This window comes from Rhipicephalus sanguineus, chromosome 2 (genome assembly GCF_013339695.2).
Source record: "Rhipicephalus sanguineus isolate Rsan-2018 chromosome 2, BIME_Rsan_1.4, whole genome shotgun sequence".
Classification (NCBI taxonomy): Eukaryota; Metazoa; Arthropoda; class Arachnida; order Ixodida; family Ixodidae; genus Rhipicephalus; species Rhipicephalus sanguineus.
The window spans coordinates 14920652-14944889 of record NC_051177.1 but is presented as its reverse complement, the minus strand read 5'-3'; the positions used below and the strand labels follow the sequence as shown (position 1 = coordinate 14944889).

The following is a 24238-nucleotide window of genomic DNA, read 5'->3' as shown; positions in this document are numbered from 1 at the left end:
TTACTTGATCTACCTCCCCAGGGAGATGATCAGCGTCCACGGTTTTCTGGACTAAGAAGGCTGCCTACCTGCAAAGGATTGTGTCTGTTCCTAATAATGTTTATTTCTCTCTCTGCCTCTTTGTCAGCAACGATGAGTTCACAGAGAGCGGTACACGCGAAAAAACAGCTCAACATCGTTATAGTACAACTGAAAGTATCTATTATACACATATGAATCCATCTCGCCCGCTGCTATAAGCAGCCGCTGCCAATGTGATTGGCGGGCAACCTTCTTAAATTATGTTCAAATAGAGACACTGCCTGGCTATTCCAAAAAAAAATGAGTTACTGTTCAGCACAGTAAATGCTGCTTATTGTGCACATTTCATTTTAACGCCGCGAGTTTTCGCACACTTGTGACGTCGCGTAACAAGGAGGCGATTTTATGGCACATTGAACATTTTTGACGAATAGCGAAGAACCAATGACAAACAATACGCCGTATTGAAAATAGTTCATTAATATTATTTTTTTACGCATTCATGCGTACGTGGTATTTACGCGGTGGATCACTTACGCGTCATTTGTTGCGTCGTTTTACGAGCAGGTGCTGTGAGCATGACTAAGAAAATTTCGACCAATCATTAACAGCTAACGACCTATACGGAAGGAAACAATGCGGGGTATACTTTAACGATATAATCGCCCACATTTTTTCAAGGAAAGTTTGCGTAGGCTATTTACTTGGAGGAACCGGTTTCCGTGGACCGCTTTTCCGTCCACCCCCCCCCCCCCCTAGCTGGGAAAAGTAGGAGGGCAAGGAACGACATCTACTATATAAATTCGTAGTCCTTTATAATCTTATAACTATACACAACCAGCTCAATGTGGTTTGCTTTTAAGTATTAATCGACTGAACTTGAACTTCTTCTTAAGAAAGACTTTATATTAGGGGGCTCTAACAGGAAAGAAATTGGCACTCGGCTTAACCTGAAGACTTCTGCGAAATACCTTGCTTTGTCAGCCACATGTTTTGTTTAACAAGTGAGAATTTCAGGCACTAAAGTCATAGCAGGTTCTTCATACTCATCGTATCTACAACGCCAAACTAAGACTGGGAAATTTTGCTGATGCAATGCTCAGATGATCAGGTTAAATTTGGGTGTACTTTTTAAACTTCACGGTAATATTTCCAAAATGTTATTAAACACTGCCGTGTTGTCGCGGTATAGGGTGGCCCAGCATGCACAATCTGTTTGTGCAGACTCTTCCCTGATTTAAAACAAACGCTTTTGAAAAGCAAGTTATCTGATCAGGTCTATAAATGTAAAAAATCACCTCGAAATATATATATATATATATATACACACGCCGGACAGAGTGAGCAACGCCAGCCCCCCCACTCGCGAACGAGTTGGTACGCCACTAAGCGAGGCCTATCTCATGGCAATCGTTCGCAATAAAATGCATGTGCGCAGACGACGCACTCAAATTCAGTGATACTCACCGCTTTTCATCGACGCTTACAACGCTGTCAACGATTTACATAATTATTCCAGTCCTCGGCTACTTTAATGCGACTATCCTTGCAGTCTACAAGTCACCAGCATGTCGTGCGGTAATACGTAATGTTGCGAAGGTATCCGTGTACAATCGCGAGCACGCGAGCGCGTGGCTTTGCCCCGTGGAGCGCCAGCCAGTCACCGCGCCTGTGAATGTGCAGTGACACCCGTAGGCGTGGCATTATGTCTTCTGTTAGAATGTTCGAGTGCGGTAGTCTATGTTGCCACGAGTAACACTATAAAAATACATTGTAATGTTGCCACGGTGCGGAAGCCAGCTTTGGGCTTGTGTAGTATGTATAGAAAAGCAGGTATTTTCATCATTTTGTTGCGGCCCTATGAAGTACATCAAAGTTCGTAAAAATCCATGCCAATTTATATCTATTTGACGCTGCCATCACAAGTAGTTGCGAAAGCAGCTAGAACAATTTCTCCGTTAAAGGCGAACAGAGTGAATTAGGATAAGGTTGCGCAATGCTATTCATACGATGGCTGGCTTGGCAGGCGTGTGAGTGAAGCGTCTGGAAGACGACGACACAGCGCAAGGTTGCTTTGTGCGTGGCCACATTCGCTGCACTGGCGGAACGAAGCCATGCGCTCGCGTGTTTCTCGTGACTGTGCATGTACACATTATCGAGTACTCCTGATCACCTCGAAGTACTTCCTGGCGGACGACTGCCTGGTGAATCCGTACTCGACCACTGTCTGATCGGCGAGGTCGTCAACGTTGGCCAGCAGTCGGGGCATCGTCTCGGTCGAGAGGAATGGCACGAGGCTGGCCGTGTAGGCGGAAAACACGAACACCACAAACAGCCACCACACGTTGCCGATCAGCCGTCCGCCGATGGACCTGGCCGCAAGAAGGAAGCAGTGTGTCGGGAACAAGAACGTAGTACGTTATCGATTATTTCGTTTCGGAGTGAAACCGAAACGTTTTTTCTGTCGGTTTTCGTTTCAAGGCCGGAAAAACCGAGGTCATGCAACATGAGCATTATAGCATATTCGTGCTCCTTTCTTTCTATGTTTTATGTTACCAGCTCACTACACGTGTATTACTGCCTTGCGCGAACCGCGCTCGAAAGTCTGGGAACATTCCAGAATATTTTAGAATGTTCTGTCCGGCTTGAGTGCGCAAACGCGAACAGTTGAGTTCACTCTGGAACTAACGCGGGCACCAGCGATAAGGCTCGAATGTTCGATGCCGTATATATAAAAGGCGACGCGCCTCACCGCAGATCACATTATCGACGGCCGACGCTCTGTTCGCCGCTATCAGTGTACAGCGTGTATTTCTTGCAGTGTCGTTTCCCGCGCACAGGTTCGCCCAAATAAAGCGTTTCGCCTTGGACACGCCGACTGCAGCCTTCGTCAACGACACGACCACGTGACAATATCTCAGGCCGAGATTCCAAATTAAAGATGTGTTGAAACAACGAAAAGTGCGGCAACCGGAGCTGTGTACATAAGAACGTTTTAGTCTGTCCGGTATTCCGCTACACGCAAAGCAGCATGGATATAGCGGAATACCGGGTGTTAACTGCGCATGATGCTCCTAAAAACTCTCGAAAAACATGGCCACGCCGCCGTAAGCGGTTGCCGTCCACCTCGAACTTATCAAGTGGCCGTCGTGCGCTCTGTAGCTTGTTAGCCCCGAAGTGATGCGTTTATTTGCTTTAGATTCGTGTCGTTAAGCTTCGACAGCAAAGTGGTCGTGTCGATTCGACACCGTTTCCAAGAGGCATACTCAAATAATCGATGTTGTAGGCTTAAGGGGCGATGGGCGCTTCCGAGATCTCCGAGGACATAGATCACGCGTTTGCTCGTTTTTCTTGAGCCTCTGTAGCTGGCGGCACTTGTCGTGGCGCCAGCTATGGCGCACGTTATCCGGTATTCCGCGACGCCTTTGCGTATAGAGGAATACCAGACAGACTGAAACTTTCTATTAACGCAAGAGATTCTTGGTAAACTAGCCACAAAGGCCAGCGTGGAGAGGGCATTCTCGTCGCTAAAGTTTGTTTTATCCGAACAGCGGTGTCACATATCACTCGATGGCGTGCTGCTTCTGAGATCATGATCACTACCTTGACGCAAAGCATTGAGCATGCTCAGAGAATTCGTAATTCCCTTAAGAGGAAAAATAAATACTATGTGTGTTATCGCTCCTCTAATTGCAATTTTTTGTGTGCAAATAAAAGCCGTTACGGAACATTGCTTTTTTTCTTCCGGAGCAGAAACGGAACGGAACACTTTTCGAAGGAACGATACTAAATACAAAACGAAAAACAATTCTTTCTGGCACCCTGGAAACCAATGTTGTTTGCATTTTTTCTTTATTATCATAAAGAATATGTATCGGCGCGGCAACTGTTAGAGGTAACACGACGCGCATGGCCGCGCTCCTCGGACCACTAAGCAGCGCCAGAGGCAGAGTTAGCTGCGCGTCGTCTGCTACGGTTCCTCTCATTTCGCCGCACGCGCTCCGATAACGCGCGCACGCAATCTAGGTTTCGCCGCTCGACGCGCGGCTAACTCCGCCTCTGGCACTGATTGCGCTTGCGCCGCAATACTTCGCGCGGCGCCCGTCGTGGCGCTCCGCGAAGCGCGGCCACCCGCTCCATGTTACAGTGGACTCTAACAGTGACCACGCCTGTATGTGCATCCAGCCCTCTTTCATGTAGTCGCCCATTTTATTGCGATAGCAATTATATGGACAGTCTCGGCTGGAAAATGTCCGTCCCCGTCGCCGTCATGCACCGTATATGTATAAGTATGTATATATATATATAAAAGCCCCAAAGAAAAATAATTCAGAAAAATGCTTCCGAAGAGCGGAATCGAACCAGGGACCTCTTGCTCCGCAGCGAGTGGCGCTAACCACTACGCCACGGAACGCAGGTCCTCCGCATAGCTAACGGCGAGTGTTATATACACACCCTTTGCCGCTGGACGGACTCAGAGATGGCCGGCGCTCATAAGCGTTTCTTCATTACCAGCGAGATGGCGCTAGGAGCGCGACGGGCGCATTTAAAAGTCGTCGGCGAGCTCGCTCGCTTCTTCTTATATTTGCGCAAGGAGAACCTTGGCCTTCCGCTGTCTGCTCGCGCGGTTTTCTCGTGGTGAGGGCAAGAGGGATGTTTCAAGCTTTAACCGTGATGTCCGCGCTCATGTTACGGAGCGCCGCTAAACGACGCCGCCAAACGAACAAACAGAAGATGAGCGCGAACTATCAAGTGTCACAACTCGACACTTGAAGCACGCTAGTTTCCTTCGCTGCTTCGGCCGCCTTTGTAACAGGAGCGCTGTTCAAACTGAGAGTATCCATTGGCGAGCCTCACTTCGTATAGCATTAGTTTCTTGCTATCGCATTCATTGCTTCGCCCTTGCGGCGAAACTGATTTTTTTTTTAACCTGAACGCTCGAGCATCGACCGCCAAGTTGATAAGCGCCGTACAACGGAGTGCAGCGGCGAAATGAAGGAGAATACGCGCATGCGCGCAATGAGCAGTCTTGGACAGCTGCCGTCTGCGGAAAAGCCTAGCAGACGGCAGTTGCCCATGAGTGCTCATAGCGCGCATGCACGGGCCGTAAAATCCGGCCCGTGCAGTGCTCTAGTAGTGGCTGCTCACGCGACAACCCCCTCCCCCCGCTCCCCACCTCGCGTCTTTTTTCATGGTCGTTAAAGACGGCGGGGCGTTTCCTGTCTGCTTCGACGGCAGGCCTCCCGAGCGGGGTGATGTTATCGCATGCAGTCTCCGAGCGACCGAAACGGGCCGGTTCGTTTGATCTCTGCTTCAGCCGCGCTCGTCGCCCCCGCTCGCGCGCCTTTACCCGCGGCAGAACAACAATGCGCGGTGGGATCTTATCAATTTGGACTTCATACCGGAAGGACATGACGGCGACGGCAAAAACCCGTCGAGACTGTCCATATAATTGCTATCGCAATAAATAAGGGAAAGCTGGTTGTCGGTCCTTTCCTGCTCGTACAACGGAAATAGCGAATATGTGGTCGTTCTGCTATTTTTCTATGATCATGAGATGGAGAATGTTGGCGGCATGTCTTGTCAGCTCTGCATCGGCTAGGGGAGTAAAAAGTTGATAAAAATGAGTAACGGAAGAATTTCCTTAAATGTTATTGCAAGTGAGCAAACATGAGAAATTACGCTTAAAGAAAGGTCGACTTACCTTGCGTAATACGAGTCAATGTAATGCGGCGTGAAGGCCTCGAGCGTGTAGCAAAGGCTTTTGAAGAGCGCGCCCGACGTGTGTCGTTCGACTCCTGGCTTGTCGGCCGCGGCAGATGCGCGCGCCGTGAAGAAGCTGACGAGAAACATGACGACCATGACGATGGCGAGACCGGACACGAAGAAGATCCACAACTCGAACGAGAAGGGCGCCAGGAAGGTGAGCATGCCGCGGCCAAGCACGGGCTCGGTGCGCACCACCAGCGCCGCGGTGGCCGTCTCCAGGAAGGGCAGGCTGAAATCCACCGCCTCGCGACGCTCGGCCGTCACCAAGGTGGCGGCCACTCCCATGTCCACTTCCTGCGTGCATGACACGTTCACTGAAAACATCATGATCGCACTATAGGGGCTATGCACTGATCCGCGATGAGGCGACAGCATCGCCGGGTCGCGGCGCCATTTTGCAGCTCGCATCGTTCGTGCTTAGTCCTGTATGGTTGGTCAAGTATCGAAAATCTCTACCGCCGACGCCGTCGTACGGAGTTCGGGCCCAGCAGTGCTTCGTGTTCGTTGCGCCAAAATTCTTCGTCCCGTTTTCTGCGCTGTTCTGCCACAATATTCATGAACCAACTAGCCCACCTAAGAACCCTTCTGCACTACATTCTTCGAACGAGTACAACATCGTGTACGGAGATACGTGCCTTGTGTTGTACGTAACTGCAGCTGCGGCGTCATGGGCAACAGTGCACTGCTTGACTGCAACAACCACTCGAAAAAGAAGCGCAGCGATAGGCATGCGGCCCCGGTTGTCGTTTTTTGCGATAGCGAACGTGCTAACGCATAAGTGCCCGGAGAATGCACAGGTGACCGCATGAAGGAGTGCTCATGCCGGATCAGTTTAAAGCCTGTGGGGAATACTGCCCGTTTCTTGCGAGTGCTTTTTTTCTAATTCCCAACTCAATGGCAATACCGCTTGTATTTTTTTGCAACCATGGCTTAATCGCGTGATGATTTCGTGATCCGTTGTCATTTACACCGCAGCCGATTAATCGACATACGGCCTTTGAATGCATAGGGACTTGGCGTTGCTAATGCGAATATGACAAACATTCTTGCTGTAAATGGTAAACGAAATTTCCTCTTTACGCGCAGGTCGCCTCGCTTACATGGCGGCCGAAGGACCAGACCGGGCGCCGTCTTTGCAGCACACGGGATAACTCTGCTAAACTCATGCACGGCACGCAGTGGTTGTTGAGATATATAAATCATTTCAAGACCGCCGCTGGGAACTGCAGACCCCTTTCCGACCGTGACATCCAATTACTGTGGTTACGGGATCCACGCAGAGCTCACGCGGCTATTGCACTATTGGCGGCGAGGAGTTACGGAGTCGCCCTCTATCGGACGTACCTCGATTGCGTGCTAGGTAGATACCGCCGGCGCGCTCCCCATAGGTTTTGCTGTCGGCGCTCTACAAAAACACCTCGCGGAAGCCCTCCAGGGCATTTCTGTAAGTGCTTTCAAAAGGAACTGTGTTCTTTACTGTCAAAATAATCATTTTCGACGAACTGAAAGCACAAGATAGTCTACAGTCGCTGTCTATTTGCAGAAAACCGAGCGCCCGCTTCACGCTGTCACCGCGTTGGAGACCCCCGAACCGGCTTCTTGCGTGAAAGGTAGTCACTCGTTGAGTGCAAACTATGTGAAATATTTCATTGGAGTAGACTGCCTTATAACCAAACGGAGTACAGCAGAAAGAAGCCTCAAGCCAGCGATCGCACGGGTTCGCGACGATTGACGGTGCCTCTGCATGTATGTTCGTACTGATTGTTTCGCTTTTCCTACGAGCGCGTTTTGGCACCACGTTGTGAACTTTAGGCCGCAAAATATGAGAATTTGTGAGTACACAAACAACTACTGTTGCGCGAACGCTATCAGAGCACTTCAAAAACAATTTCATTACAACTACGGCTTCGGTGCGCATGGCAACTTTGTGATGTGCCGTCCCGACGATTCAGTGTTTTTATTGTTTTCAGTGTAAATTCGTGTGCGTTTCAATGTCATTTGACAAGTTGTCTCGCACTGCGTATTGATCGGTCTTCTCAGCGGGCAAATGTCGCTGCTTCTGTTTCTTTATTCAGTGCATTCGTTTCGTGTCGTGCTCACACAAAACGTGAGCAAATGTGACTTCCTTTTTTAATGCTCCTAATTATCGTTCCCTTTGCATTCCAGTGAACTTGCCGCTCTCTGTCATCAACATATTCATAGACCAAAGCTTCACCACTTCGAGATTGCTGGTGGAAGGAGAAGCTGTCTACGAGACCGAGCATGTATAGTAGCATGCAACGCCAAGGAAAAGAAATAAAATACAGTAACGTTCTGCAAACGTAGGCTGTGAACTAGGACCCACATGAGCTTGAAATAGCGGTGAATAAAATAAAAGTTATTGCAGCAACCAGCAGCCGAAAAACAGAATAGTAATTATTTGGCGAGTACCCCAGCAATTTTGGCAGCACTGTCATGTCTAACGCCAACAGCGTGGCATATCTTTCCCACGAAAATAAATGAGGCTCCAAGAAAATACATGGGGCTGGAGAAGCCCAACGTGCGTTTGAGAGTGGCACAAATAAATTTGGGCTTTTTAGCACATAGTGTTTGCGTCAGGGGGACGCAAGCTTGACTGAAAAAATGTTATTGCCAACATAAATGCAGTACACAGCCGCAGCATTTGACTCTTTCGTTATGTAGTACGTCCAGCAAACGTCGCGCAGCTTATGAAGGCGAAAGCCTTAGATTCCTCTTCAAACGGGTAGACTGCCCGTCGGCGGCGTCAAGACGAGTGACGCAAAAAATAATCGTCACGTGGTGACGTCACCATAAGACGTCACAGATTTCCCAAATTTGTCACTTCATTATGACATCACCATGACGTGACATAACGTTATGTCACATAATGACGTATTCACAGGTCATGGTCGCTTTGCATTGCCCCCGTGATCGGTCACGGAGGCCGTGCAAAACCGCGTTAGGTGCAGAACGCTTTTGGAGGGGGCGCGGGAGAATCAGTACATCGGCTGACAAGAACAAGATGTCTTTCGCCTTCTAGTCATCTTTGGCGAATGCATAAGGGACCCTGTGAGTTTTTAATTCAACGTATCTAAAGAATGACTTGCGCATCTGCAGCTGATTTTGTGGACGCTGAGCACGGGGCCCGACGATCAAGAGGTCGCACGGGAGGGTTCTGAGATGGTATCGCACATGGTAAAAGGTAGCGCCTTTTCTATCATGTAGCCAATAAACATCATTTGCCGGCGGTAAGCGCGCGTGAGCCATCGTCTCAGTGCGCATTGTCTGCTACTCACCGAACATCGCAGACCCGACGCAGTAACGAAAGTCTTCGTCGCGGAAGTGCTTGTTGCACACAAGACTCGTAGCCGATGGCTACATGCCGGTTCTTAGCTTTACAACCCATGCTTCACGCAGTTTCTTGTCCCGCGGTTACCGGTGCAGGCTGACACTGCACGGGCTCCGTTGCGTAAGCCCGGCACTGTGGCACCGAGCGGTAGAGCCCCATGTTCGTCGCCTTCGGAGGCAGCCACTCTATTACAATGAATGGTTTCAATTGAGCAGAAAATGCGAGAAAACTTCCGTATTTGAACAGACCGCAGCGCATGTGGGGCTTGAAACTCGTTTTCAAAGCACGCGGCAGCGCTACGCAAGCAGCCGACGCGGCCGCTAAGACCACGTGATGCTGCCAAGCACGTCACGCCGACGGTGGCGCCGTCGTTTCCAGTGGTAGGCCTCGAGGCGAATAAGCGCAATTGAAATAGACTGGTTAGGTCTGTTTATTTTTACAACAAGAACGATCGTGCTGTCTGAGAACTTTGACGCACGATTGATGCACCCGGCCGCTCGATCGTCAGGCAATTGTGGCCTTCCATGAATTGGTATGCCTTTAATTGCTCGAAAATTTAGCCGGTGAGGTCGACGCGAGGAAGCAGTTCGCTCTGATGTCTTTCAATTGGAGTGGTGCGACACTGCCGTGCAGGCGCACTCTTTTCTGGTAACGCAGTCGTTCAGGTTTATTTGACCCACGTGCTTACGTGCATTGCAACCGCAGGGTGCACTTTACTATTGATAATTAAAAAAAAAAAGACCGCTTGCACTAAACCCACCGCTAGCGTATGAAACCGCGACCCGCAGTGTGGCGGTAATCGCGCACGACGCTAGCGCTCCTCGCGGATGACGTCAAGTGCATGCCCCCTATAGTGCAGTTTCCTCACCAACGCATATTTGTCTGTTATTGAAATGACCACGGTAGCTCATTAAAAACGCATTAAATTCATTATTTTCCCCCAAGTTTCTGCCATAAAACAAGGTTACGTCAACCAATTTCATCACCCAAGCTTTCATTTCGGCTAAAAATCTCGGTGGAAAAAGTTTCGTGAGCGTCTCCGCCTTGGTGGTGCCGCCATCGAGGAGCAGTAAAGCGTCACAAGGCTGCGTAGAGCGCCCACAATGAGTGCTTCGGTAGTTCCAGCGCAGCAAAAGGCTCAAGGTGCAACGAAGTGAAAGCTTGGGTGACGACGCAATTTTCGCACATGCTTTGTTTTTCGGGTCCAATTAGCCTCCTCCTCGCCAGCGACAAGCACAAAAAAGTGTTGCCTGCTTCTACTGCTTGTGATGGCACCGAACAAGAAAAATAACTCCTCCCTGTGGAGATGGTTTACCAGCGAAGTTGAAAGTGGCGGTCCCGGTGTTTATCACTGGATTTATCACGTGGATGTATTGAATTGTTTCAGAGCTATGTTCCGTATTTGTGTGACGCTTTGAGCGTCCCGGCTTTGAGCGTCCCATGCGGGCCAAATACCAATAAACTTGCTGGAATTTGGTGCTGTTATCATTCCTATTTCTTGACGTACAATCCACATGAAACTGCTCCTGCGAGGACACGTTTCCCGTGGTCTAGTGGTTATGGCGCTCGACTGCTGACCCGAAGGTCGCGGGATCGAATCCCGGCCGAGGCGGCTGCATTTTCGATGGAGGCGGAAATGTTTGAGGCCCGTGTACTTAGGTTTAGGTGCACGTTGAAGAACCCCAGGAGGTCGAAATTGCCGGAGCCCTCTCTACGCCGTATCTCATAATCGTAGCGTGCTGTTGTAAGTGTAGTAGCTATGTGCGCATCGTGGGCTTACCAGGCAGGTCGACAACACTGGTGTTTAAAGGGTAACTTATGGTGCGACGTTACGTCAACCCTCACGTTACAGTACATACGTCAGTATTATCGAAACTAGGTGTATTTTATGATGCAATCATGTCAATCTCACACGTACATTTCGTTAATGCATTCCACCGGGGTCGAGCAATGTTTCAATATAGCTTGCTGAATCATAGGAATACAAATGTATTAGACTGCTATAAAAGCCGTGCCAACACTGGAACCACAGACGTTAATCTTATATGACGCCTGTATCGTAGGAGTACGTAAGTAGTGTTTATTCCTAGATTGTAAAATTAGCAAGTGCCACAACCACCATTGACGTTGCACCAACATTACGCCTGCAGAGGCTGTTTTTCCAAACCAGTTTATAGACCTGGCGTGGCTCTGTGGCAGAATACCTGATTTCCACGGGGAATGCTAGGGTTCTATTCCTGCTGGGATTCTAATTTTCATTCTTTCCATTCATCGGGTCAACGCTGCCGATGTCGGTTTTTCTTAACGCTCTCTCATTTAAATTACCAATGTCTGTTCTCGCCGTTCCTGTGTAGATATAAACTGTCAATCACCTGTGGCGCATACCTGTACACCGCGGCCCGTGGTAAGCGGGTATGTGCCACACTTGTCTGGAGGAAAGGGTTTGACGACGTACTCGACAGGACTTTCACGTTATTCGCGGGGTCTCCCCTGCGTCTTCTCTGGACCCCAATAAAGTTTGCATCATCATCATCCTTCATGTCATGACTCGACAGTCATATTCGTCAAATCCTCTTACCACCCCATGCCAATTTTGGCCTACACCAAGTTAAGGCGGCGATCATGAGAGCACATAGATAGATAGATAGATAGATAGATAGATAGATAGATAGATAGATAGATAGATAGATAGATAGATAGATAGATAGATAGATAGATAGATAGATAGATAGATAGATAGATAGATAGATAGATAGATAGATAGATAGATAGATAGATAGATAGACAGACAGACAGACAGATAGATAGATAGATAGATAGATAGATAGATAGATAGATAGATAGATAGATAGATAGATAGATAGATAGATAGATAGATAGATAGATAGATAGATAGATAGATAGATAGATAGATAGATAGATAGATAGATAGATAGATAGAAATCAAAGTGCCGAAGGTTCGCTAAGAAATGCTTCGCATTTAATAAATAAAGAACACGGCTTGCCTTCCTCACTACTTGTCCGATAAGCCCCGTCCAACCGCCTTGAACCTTGTGGTCTCGACGACCGTAGACAGTCTCCTCAGCTGCCTTCAATTCGTACTTAATCTCGAGCTCCTTGGCGATGGCGTCCATCAGATCTTTGCAGAAACCTTCGTAGCGATCATTGCCAGTGAGTTCGGGCTCGCTAGGGGAGTCCTTCACCATAAGGTACGGCTTGTCCTGCAAGGAGGCACCACTGTGAAATTCTGCATCAACCTCTTAGCTCAGGCAGGCTCACGATGAAACCACAGTTTGCAATATAACTCTCTTGGCACTGCTCTGCCTCCGAATTATCGGATGATTTGCCGCGTCCCTTCCGCCGCTGTGATACACCCCACAAAATGTGACAGTAATGTTCGAATTCCTACATCCGAGGAGAGTACGGCGTATCCAGAAACCATCGCAATGAAGGTCACCACGTCTTCACACCCCCTCGCTGTCGTGAGGGAGGGAGCTAGATTAGGTTTATGTGGGGAAAAAACGTTTACTTGAGCAATCGCCCACTTTTCCCTTTTTCCTCCGGCACCTTGGGCGCCTCAGAGTGCCTCTGAATGGCACAAATGAATTATTTCGAATATTGCCAAACAGTGTCTCACAGGTATATTCAGGTGCGACTCTACTAACTGTTTCAGATTATATCACTATTACGACGTGTTTTGGTGTATCACTTGATAATTTATTTTTGTCTTTCCTAAGGAAGCCACGCTATTTAAAATATCTACGTAATTATCTTGCAGCACAACTCTCGCCACTGAAATATTTAGGCCTCGGATAACATTTGCTTTTTGTTCGGTGTTTGCACTAACGCATCGATGATCACCTTGGCACATTACGACTACTGGTACTTCGATCGATCATTCCTTGAAAGTTGACCGTTTTCTTGCCTCGTTGAGGGCCCGTTAGAACGTCGTTCAACTCACTAAATGATTACAAACGTTCACGTCAATCCAGTTTCTAGTTTTTTTTACAGCAGAGCTGTTATGCTCGAGTCGAAGATGAAGAAGATAGAAAGACGGAGAAAGAAATGCACAGAAAGAGAAAGAAAGACACAGACTCAAAAAAACGATAGAAAAAAAGAGAGCAAGCACAGCCATCTATAGCATTGTATAGGAAGGGAGGGAAAGAGAGAGGTAAGAGTGCAAAAGCCAAGTCGGCACCAGCTAGGTGCCCACCCGCTCTGCTGTGATTTGCGCGACTTTGTGCAAGCTGCGTTTTTTTTTTTTGTTACCTATAGGAGCTCTTAATCACTTTCCTATAGGAGCGTCTTACCTATAGTTTTTTACGTATAGGAGCGTCTTAATCACTTTCATTAAAATGCCCTAACTTTTTGGGCAGAGTACGAAACGTAGCCGAGAAATTTTACTTGTGATATAAAGTGATGTTGGAGTACATGAGGTTTCTAATCAACGTGGTAGGAGAGGCGTCAGTTTGTTAACGCTGAGTGAATCGCACTCAGATATTTCTCATCTAAACAGATTACCACGCACAGCCTCTCCGCATAGTTGCGCTTCCTTTCCGACGGGAATAAATGCAAACGCTTAGCCAAAATATCCGAAAAGTTGAACTCTCACCAGAACACTGTGCACCACGTAGAGGCGGTCTCTATTCAGTTCCTCCGTAACATTCACCAAAGGTTTGAGGGGTTTCAAAACTGCTTCGAAGGCCTTTGTGTCCGACCACTCTGCCACCTGAAACAAAAGCGAGGAAGCCAGTAAAGCCTTCATTACTTGCATCCCGTTACTGGGAAAATTACTGCCTCACAAATGTGATAGAATTCTATCGTCACCACTCAGAAACTCACAGGTTCCCTTACGCATTTACCTACGACGATTCGAAGGCGAAAACCTCCTCCTTTTTCTTCTCAGTCGATGTACTGCTCCTACTCCGCCACCCTATTGAAAGTTTTCTGCGCCTAAACAGGTTTTGCGCTGCCTCCGTGATCGGCCCACGTGGCTTTGAGCAAGCTACGATGTCATGTGATGACGTCATCATGCGACGTTACGCGACGTGACACCACGGCAAAGTCACGATGACGTCATAATGACGTCACACATTTTTGCGATCTGTGACGTCTGGATGACGTCATATGGTGACGTCATAGCGTGATGATTATTTTTTGCATCACTCGTCCCCGACGTCGCGAGGCGCCGGCGGTCAATTTTCGCGTTTGATGAGGCATCTAAGGCTTTCTCTTTAAGCTATAGTTATAGTATTATCAAACAAAGCACTGACACCAGAAAAACAAGCTGAAACTACAACAAACTGGGTGCTCCACATGAAATCTTGCATATTCACAGCATAAAACGTGGGTTATTCTGAGGAAAGGATTTTTCAATATGTCCGGAAGTGTACTCGTGAAGCTCGTAGAAACAGATTTAGCAAGAACAATTTTATATAACCCTGGTTTATCCTACAGTACATAATCGTGACGATTAGATAATATGACGCGCCCGGTTCTCAGCAAAAATGATATATATATATATATATATATATATATATATATGAAGGAAAGAAGCGTTAATTTCAAGGGCTCGTTCTCTTTGTTATACACAATATTAATGAGAACTAACAGACAATAATGCCAAGGAAAGTATAGGGGATGTTTTTAGTAATAAATGTAAGGTAATTGTGAAGAAAGAAAAGTGGACGAAAAGATAGCTTGCCGCGGGCAGGGACCGAACCTGCGACCTTCGAATAACGCGTCCGATGCTCTACCAAGTGAGCTACCGCGGCGGCCATCCCCCCGTCCACTTTGTAGGGTATATGTGTGCATTTAAACGTGGGAGCGTCAGTCAGCGCCGCCAGTAGCCATGACGGCGAGTGTGGAACACTCTTTTTTTCTGCCTGTTGGCGTCACGTAGCACGTGAACTTATTACGAGCTGGCAGCTGACCAATAATCCCTCGCATACTACCTGAAAGCATCAAGTCTGCCAGAACGAGACCCTCGCTATGAATGAAGGAAAGAAGCGTTAATTTCAAGGGCTCGTTTTCTTTGTTATACACAATATTAATGAGAACTAACAGACAATAATGCCAAGGAAAGTAGAGGGGATGTTTTTAGTAATAAAGGTAAGGTAATTGTGAAGAAACTTCTCTTTCTTCACAATTACCTTACATTTATTACTAAAAACATCCCCTATACTTTCCTTGGCATTATTGTCTGTTAGTTCTCATATATATATATATATATATATATATATATATATATATATATATATATATATATATATTTGAGGAAGGACGACAAACGGGCGAAACAAGCCTTGCTAACGTTTCGGCAGCAGGGCCTGCCTTCGTCAGAGGAAGGCAGGCCCTCTTGCTGAAACGTTGTAAAGCTCGTTTCGAACATTCGTCGTCCTTTCTCAACTGCATTATCCACCGGATCCATTGAACTTCATGCTCGCATATATATATATATATATATATATATGCAAGGGGGAGCATGTGCATCACTGGCACGTGGAACCTGTGCCGTGAGACATGATATAACGTGGAAGGAAGTATTATGTACTCTCCTATTTAAAAATTGTAGCGCTAGAATTTTTAAATGAGAATGTATCACCAACTAGCGCCGCAACGTGTTTTGTTAAGTATTATGTAGCATGTTTAAATCTAACAGTTTTCCGCATGCACTGCATTCTTAATTATGTGTGCCAGTTATATGCGAAATTTTCTAACAAGATTAACAATATTAGGTTTTGCTAGATTAGCGATGCATGTAAGTGTGCCCAGATAAGAATGAACACGAGGTCCCAGTCAGCATTCCCGATTTATATAAAATTTGCTCTAGGCGCAGGTTTTTATACCCACAACAAAAATTTCTTAGTAGCTTTTGCGAAAAAATTTCGTTCACGTAAAACAAAGTACCTAAATATTTGCCACAGTACCCAAATAGTTGCCACAGAAAGATTTCCTACAGAAATTTCCCAATTTCTGAGCTTTGGGCGCACGTAGCAAAAAAAAAAAAAGATGGTGTACTTCTTGGTCACAATATTCATTCGCATAGAAGGAGAAGTGAAATTCGATCTTATTGGCATTTCATGTAGCTTTGCTGTCGAAGCAATTTTAAGGAAAGAAAATCACGAACAAGGTAAACGGCACAAAGTACCTGTACTTCAGGAATCTATTGCTACAGACAGGTAAACTGACGATAACGAAACCCGATACACCGAGTTTGATCTGTTACCGTTATTTAAAAATATTTTTGATGTAACACGGTATGCGCGAAAACATCAAAATTGTGGTGAAATGTACGTGGCTTAACAAAAACGCCGAAGTTTCAAAATAGTTTTATCAAAAATGGCATTATCATTTTAAAAATAATCTCGCTCATTGAGGTCAAAGATATTGTCTACCTTTCTGCGTAATAAAAATTGCATTGTTTGAGTTGCTAACAAGTTATAATGGATAAAATGTGACAAACTCAGCATAGAGGCCGCGCCATTCATTGTACGCTGCAAATCGGATGCTGATTGTTCAAAATTAATGTACTCGACATAATCGCAAAATTAGTTCTTCCAAAACGACAAACGCGCAGCCAGTTTGCATGGAGTGGCAAGCTTTGTGTTGTGAGCAGCCGCTTAGCAGACTTGAGTAGACGACCCGCAGCGGAGGCCGCTCGTGTATACGGAGGCTCAAATTACATCAGTGCCGCTTCGATTGTGGGCGAGCTCCGCTTGCGCGTGAGAACGACGCTGAGAGAGCGAATGGGCTAAGGGATGCGTGATGCATCAATGTGAAAAGTAAAAGCTGTTAATTACCAAGAAGTTCCATTTATGGAGTGATAAATCTGCCTGTAATTTTGCAGTGTAAGCGCTTGTTACCACACCTGTGGAGTGGAACCAAACATCCAATCAATGAGGAGCCACGTGTTCTTCTGGAGCTAATGTAAGAATAATGGTTGGGTTTTACGTCCCGAAACCGCCATATGATTGCCGTAGAAGAGGGCTCCTGAAATTTCGACCACCTTGGGCTCTGTTCTGCGCTAATAACACCTTGACTTGGGCGAGTTGGTACACAGCTGGACGAATGCAGCGAGACTTAGACGAAGACAGGCGACACAGGTAGACACAGACGGTTCTCGTCTGTGTCTATCTCTGTCTCCTGTCTTCGTCTAAGTCCCGCTGCATTCGTCCGAGTATGTTGTGTGGGGGCTGTGAAAGCTTTTGGTTAGTAGGGTTGACTGTGTTCATTACAAACCTCGGATTAATGGAATCATACGCAGGCGAGGGGAAAAACTTCTCATGTAGGTTACCTTCGGCTAGGACTGGCAAATCAATTATTAGAGCATAGAAAACTATACAATTAACACGCTTAACACGCGAAATTATCGTGAAAGTGCCTGCATAAAAATTGCGCTCCACTGCGCACGCTTTCCGTGGCTCTGACAACGTGGTGTGCTTGAGTGCCCTATGTGCACATGGATTTTACATGACCGCGATGTCGAGGTATGCCTATAATTTCTATTGACCGGAAAAAAAAAACACGCAACAAACCGTAAGCCGAGGCAAAGCGTGCTGTCTAGCTAGTCGGTTCATAGGCTCATAAATTCGCCAAGTTTTTAACTGAGCACAGATGACGGGACGAAAAACAGGAAAATAGATGCACACACAAAGCACAAAGCTGAAGAAATAGTGTGCGATGGACCTGGTCTTTTCGAGACGCTGCAGCTAATACTGTGACTGTAATGCAGCAAGTGCCCCCGTTACTTGAATGTTTACAATAGTGCAGACGCTGTGTTAACCGCTGCCCTGCGTGCACTCACATACATGTGTTAAATGCGAAGCATTTCTTATTGAACCCAAGGCACTATCTATCTATCTATCTATCTATCTATCTATCTATCTATCTATCTATCTATCTATCTATCTATCTATCTATCTATCTATCTATCTATCTATCTATCTATCTATCTATCTATCTATCTATCTATCTATCTATCTATCTATCTATCTACGTGCTCTCGTGATCGCCTCATACAGTGGCGTAGCCAGGCGGGGGGGGGGGACACACCGGGCCCGTGCAACCCCCCCCCCCCCCGAATTTTTTTTTTTTTTTTTGCCATGGCATACACAGCACAAAATGACACTCGACCACATCTGCCTGCCATGCCCTCACTTCAGATCATGAAGGTCCCGCCCCCCCACCCCGAAAAAAATTTCGATTTTTCTCGCATTAGTAAAGTAGTCTTCCACGATACCAAAAACACCACACTTGCTGCGAGAAGACGCTTAATAAGCGAGAAAACACGCAAAAAGAAAATACAGGTGGCGACGCCACCTTGGAATTCCCGCACCATTTGCTGTGACGTCACATATTTTTGACGGCGCTTGCTTGGGCCTACGTAGTTCCTAATCGGTTAAATCGAAGTACATTGTCCTCTGAGGGGGCCAGAGACTTGACATAACGAGTTTGTGGAAATTTCTTCGAGCCAGTGGCGCCAAAATACGTGAAATGTTCTTTGAAATCTTTTACGTCACGAATTACAAAGTTCGGCGTGAATTTTAAAAATGAAACTTTGAACTTGGTTTTCTCCTCTAAAAATAAGCCTATGATGGTGAAATAAACTACACAAGAGTTCTTCGAGCACACTTTATCAATCTAAACCAATTCATTGTTTCTCTTTAGTGTCCCTTTAACTTAGTGTAGACGAAAACTGGTATGGGAGGGTAGGAGGTTTTGACGAATATGACTGTCTGGTCATGATCCTGTGCCGTACGTCGTCAAACCCTTTCCTCCAGACACGTGTGGCACATACTCGAATACCGCGGGCCGTGGTATACGGGTATGCGCCACAAGTGATTGACAGTTTATATCTACCAGGAATGGGGAGAGCAGACATTGGTAATTTAAATGCGAGAGCTAAGTTAAGAAAAACCGACACCGGCAGCGTTGACCCGACGAATGCAAAAAATAACAATTAGGATCCCAGCAGGAATCGGACCCAATCATTCTGCATGACAGTCACGTATTGCACCACAGAGCCACGCCACGTCTAGAAACTGCTTTGGAAAAGGACCCTATTCAGGCGTAATGTTGGTGCACCGTCAACTGTGGTTGCAGTCCTGACTAACTAATTTTATAACAAAGGAATAAACAGTACATATTGTTGAAGTCGTCAGGGACGAGCGAGAAGGCAGGAGGCTGAGTTACGTGGACACAGGTTTATTCCAAACTGCGTTCTAGCCTAGGAGCCAAGCCACGCGCCACGCGCACCTCGAGCACACGCCGTCACCAGCTTCGCCTGGCTTGTTCTAGATGGCAGCATCTACAACATCTCCCAATGCAATCAAGCGAAGTTCGCTGCAGCAGGCCAGGCGAAGCTGGTGACGGCGTGTGCTCGAGGTGCGCGTGGCGCGTGGCTTGGCTCCTAGGCTAGAACGCAGTTTGGAATAAACCTGTGTTCTAGCCTAGGAGCCAAGCCACGCGCCACGCGCACCTCGAGCACACGCCGTCACCAGCTTCGCCTGGCTTGTTCTAGATGGCAGCATCTACAACACATATGTACTCCTATGATACATGCGTCATGTCGGGTTAACTTCAATTGTGGTTCCAGAGTTGTCTCCGCTTTTATAGCAGTATAATAAACATTACATTTGCGTTCCTATGATTCAGCAAGCTCTATTCAAGCGTTGCTCGACCCTGGAGGAATACGCTAACAAAAGTTACGTGTGAAATTCACATCATCGCACCGTAGCGTGCACTTCGTTTCGATAACACGGATGTCTGTGGTCTAACGTGAGTGCTGATGCTACGCCAGACCATAAGTTAGCACTTAAAGGTGTACTGACACGAATATTAAATATCTTCAGATTGTTGCTCTAAATAAAAATACTGGTGTAGAGAAACCTAAAACGAGTGTTGCGGTGCCTGGGAATGCATCATATATATTTTAATTAGCGCTACCTTAAAAAGACACTTTCGGTTTCGATATCGAGGGCGCGGTTTCTCAGTGACGTTTCATAGCAGTGTGACGTCACGGGGATACAGAAACTCGCCACGTACCAGCGACAAATCCGTCATCTGCTCGTGGTGCACATAAACAACGATGAGTGAATTGTCGTCCATTGACCCTGACAGTGATTTCCACGATTTAGGCTGCATGCAGGTCGCAGAACTCGCAAACTCGGGGGAACTGTCTTGACTCGTCGGGATAATGTCCATTGCAGTGGGGCTGGCTTGCAGATGCTCAGGAACGAAAACTTCAAATTAAAATATTTTATACGTGTTCTCCGACTCCGGTGTGTGGTCAGCGTTGACACTGCATACCAAGGAAACCAAGAATGTCCCTTTCGCGATGTCTCATAATCTTGTCAGTACTCCTTTAAACGTCAGTGTAGTCGGCGTGCCTGGTAATCCCACGATGTGCACACAACTACTCTATTTACAAAAATCCACCTCCTAACGCTTGGCTCAAAGCCAAAAAATGCAGCATTGAACTACTGGCTGCCTGCTTCGCATGAAACCGATTCTCACAAGGTGCGGGATCTGCCGAATTTTTTGTGAGTGAGCGCTTCACGCGCATTTATGCGCTGCAGCACGACCTCACGCGTTTTATACAACAAACGTTTTGAAAGGATAGGGCTGCAAATTATTCAAGTACGAAAATGAATACAAAATAATGTCGGAATTGAGAAAGTTGGTTTTTGAGTTTTAGCATTGATACCGCAAACAAATCTTTGTGTACTGTACGACTGTACAAAAGGTGTATCGCTGAGTGATGATATTGAGATTTATTTTTTATTGCAACTCACCTTGAACGCCTCATTTGTTGTGTTCAGCTGAACGATGTGCACTTTGTAGTCAATCCTGCATCCGTCATTTGTGAAACGAATAGGACCAGTCAGGCCTTGGAAACTTCTCTGAAAGACGAGAAAACAAAAAAAAAAGCGGGGAAGTGGCTCTGTACTAGCCGTGCATAACTAAGGCATGTCAATAGTACCCAGTACGTGGTTCCATAACACGAAGGTTGAAATATTTGTGTTGAGGTCACTGCAGTAATAATTATTCATGTCATCCCATTCTGTTTCTTTTTTCATTCCGTAAGAAAACAAAGCAAGCACATTACTGCTCTGAAACTGTTCGAAACCACAATATGGTTATGAGGTATGCCGTAGTGGAAGGATCTGAAAATTCCCACCACCCGGGGTTCTTTAACGCGCACGAAAATCTAAGTACACGGACCTCTAGCATTTCGTCTCCATCGTAAAGCGACTGCCGCGGCTGGGATCGAACCAGCCACGTTCGGGTCAGCAGCCGAGCACCGTAACCCCCGTACCACATCGGCGGCCTGTCTGCGCATACGACAGGTGCTTGAGTGCCACAGCACTTAAAAAAGAAATTCGATTTTCTTTAAAAAAGGCACCCTCGGTATTCACCAGTTATTTGATCAATAGCATCCCTGCATATACGCGGTGAGCTCCCAATTCATCAATCATTCGTGCCTTGACCTCTTCTCGGCAGAGCCTTTTTCATGGATTTCACATTGATTTTACGAGATCAGTAATGATGACTGATTATGAAGATCACTGATGGGCATAGTTGCTGAAATAGGAAGTTTGTCTAAAGTATATCATAACAATGATGTAAATATACGACTATTTCTTTAAGATGACTCCGTATCAAGTGATCGATTGCGTAAAGAATTAATTTTCATAGGGTACATTCGGCTGCAAGATTGAGGCAGTCTACTGCGAAGATGACCATACCAGATTAGAATACAAACTGCAACAAATATATTGGTGAAGTACGTATTTAAACATCACCTCACGTTTAATTTCAAGCGTGACCATTGCAGCCATAGATCTGTGATAGCACTTCGGGACTTTAGAATATTGCATTCGTTAGGCAATATAAATTACATATAACTATTTTCCTTATCCCACTGCACATCTCGACCACCTAGAGCTCATCCGTAATGTGTACCAATATCAAGGAAGTAGGGTGATTCCACGAGAGATCGAACATGCCTCTCCGGTCGATATTTTTGTTTTGCCTGCGTTTTTTATATGTTATGTGGGCACATTCAAAGTGCACGGAACGGAAAATTTATTTCCAAGAAACGCTCCCAGAGCGCCAAAAAAATATTTGAAGGTGGCGGCGCGGGCCTCCTGTTTTTGCTCGCTGCAATGTTTTCTGATCTCACGGCCGAATTTAACGCGAACTATAAATGATGTGTCGAAATTTTTTTTGCTGGTTTTAATACGCATTACTGTGAATTACATCCATGCTTTTTTATGCCGTCTTCAAAAAGAAGAAAATGTGAAAAAATGGCAAACACGGCCGAAATCAAAAAAGGGTTCTAAGTTTGAGGCGCCTTGCGCCTTTGCTATTTCAAACAGAAACTTGAAAACAATGTCAACTATACAAAAGAGCCTTTGCAACATTTATACGGAAGATCATTTTCCTACGGGCAGCGCAAAAAAACAAAAAAATAGTTAAAGAAGCGAGTTTTAAAAAAAAGTACATTTTCCAAAAATAAAATAAAAAAACTCCGGTCTCAATTTTGACGACAATTTTTTATCGAAGAGCGCTTATGTCAGTGAACACACGGTTTTAATATCATATGTCCTCATTTGCATTGTTTACGAGATATATCTGGTAGGGGTGTGCGAATATCAAATTTTTCGAATACGAATCGAATACGAATATCCACCTTCGAATATCGAATCGAATATCGAATATCAAAGGAAAAATGCCTCCACAGTAACAATATTTTATTTAACATTTAGCTATTTGAAAGAAAAAAAAACATTAACAGCCTGACTGGCAACACAACATACACTGCTATCTCCAGAACACAATGTCCAGGCTAGCACAATGCACATCACAACACAATCAAATATCACAGCACAATGAAAGTAATGACTAGATGTTATCATGAACAAATATGAGTTGCTCCACATGATCAGGCAGCAGGCGCTCCCTTCTAACAGACACAACCCCCCCCCCTCCCCCCCGCCACTGAAAAGGCACGCTCGCTTGGAACAGAAGTGGCTGGTATAGGGAGGTACATGGGGCAAAGCTTTGCCAGACTGGGGTATCTGAAGGTGCCTACAGTCCACCACCAGTCACGTGGGTCACTGTCTTTCTTCAGAAGTGGCCCCGCATAGTGAACAAGTGGTAGTGCGGCACGTTACGGCCGCATAATATTGAAAATGTACGGTTACATGATAGCCAACAGCGCTGCACGTCGGAGATGCACCAGCAATAAATCATACGTATTGGGGCGCTCGTCGCAGGCAGATATCGTGCCTCCGTGTACTTACGATGTTTATCGCTCCCCTCGGCAACGTCTTTAGCTATACGAACGCAGCAGAAATGTGGAAGACGAGTTATTTTATGCATGATAATCGAATCGCATATTCGAATTTTTCGGATATACGAAGTTATCGAATAATCGAAACTTTTCAAATACACGATTTTCGAATCGAATACGAATATTTCGAATGTAATATTCGACGAATATTCGAAACTTTCGAATATTCGCACACCCCTAATATCTGGCCAAAATGACCCTTGCTGTGTGTGCTCACTTCAGTGCGACTCATGGTTGTCATTAGTTTGCATTGTGCGTAAATCTCAGTTTTAATTATTCTGCTGCAGCAAAACCTTGCTCTGGTGGCTTTTCGTCACGAAAACTGTGTTCTCAGATTTTATTTGTGTCTAGCGTGTGCAAAAGTGGGCTGCTGCCGCCCTCTAAATGGCTAACGTGTAAACAGTTTGCAGCCTACAACCTCGCCTACAATCATCAGAGGAAAGATGGGTGCGCCTGTTCAAGATATCAATCGCTTCTTCTTCCTGAAGAAATGCCTGGTCTACCTCATCGCGGTTAGATGTAGACAGGTTTTCCTTGAGGAGCGTAAAGCAATGCAAGCAGACTTCGCAGGTGTCGCGAAGATCCTCAGCCTATGACAGTAGCTTCTGGAGGTAGGCAACAACAAAAAAAGCAAAGAAAAACAATTTGCGCAACGAAAATGTTTTCCTCAGCAATATTCTTTTTGTGAACGCGTAAATAATCGGCACAGAACAATCGGACGTAGCCATGGGCCGCGCGCA

General features: G+C 46.2%; 1 protein-coding gene across 1 annotated transcript in view; it reads right to left on the bottom strand.

Annotated features, from left to right (window-relative positions):
* The window catches only part of LOC119382443 (glutamate receptor 1), a 68714-nt gene that overhangs the window by 10113 nt on the left and 34363 nt on the right, over positions 1-24238 (bottom strand). The window contains exons 7-11 of the mRNA XM_037650144.1: positions 20935-21042; positions 13752-13868; positions 12145-12360; positions 5726-6084; positions 2195-2393 (exon numbers count right to left, since the gene is read on the bottom strand). Of these exons, the coding sequence (XP_037506072.1) occupies positions 2195-2393; positions 5726-6084; positions 12145-12360; positions 13752-13868; positions 20935-21042 (999 nt within the window). The remainder of the gene's footprint in view (positions 1-2194; positions 2394-5725; positions 6085-12144; positions 12361-13751; positions 13869-20934; positions 21043-24238) is intronic.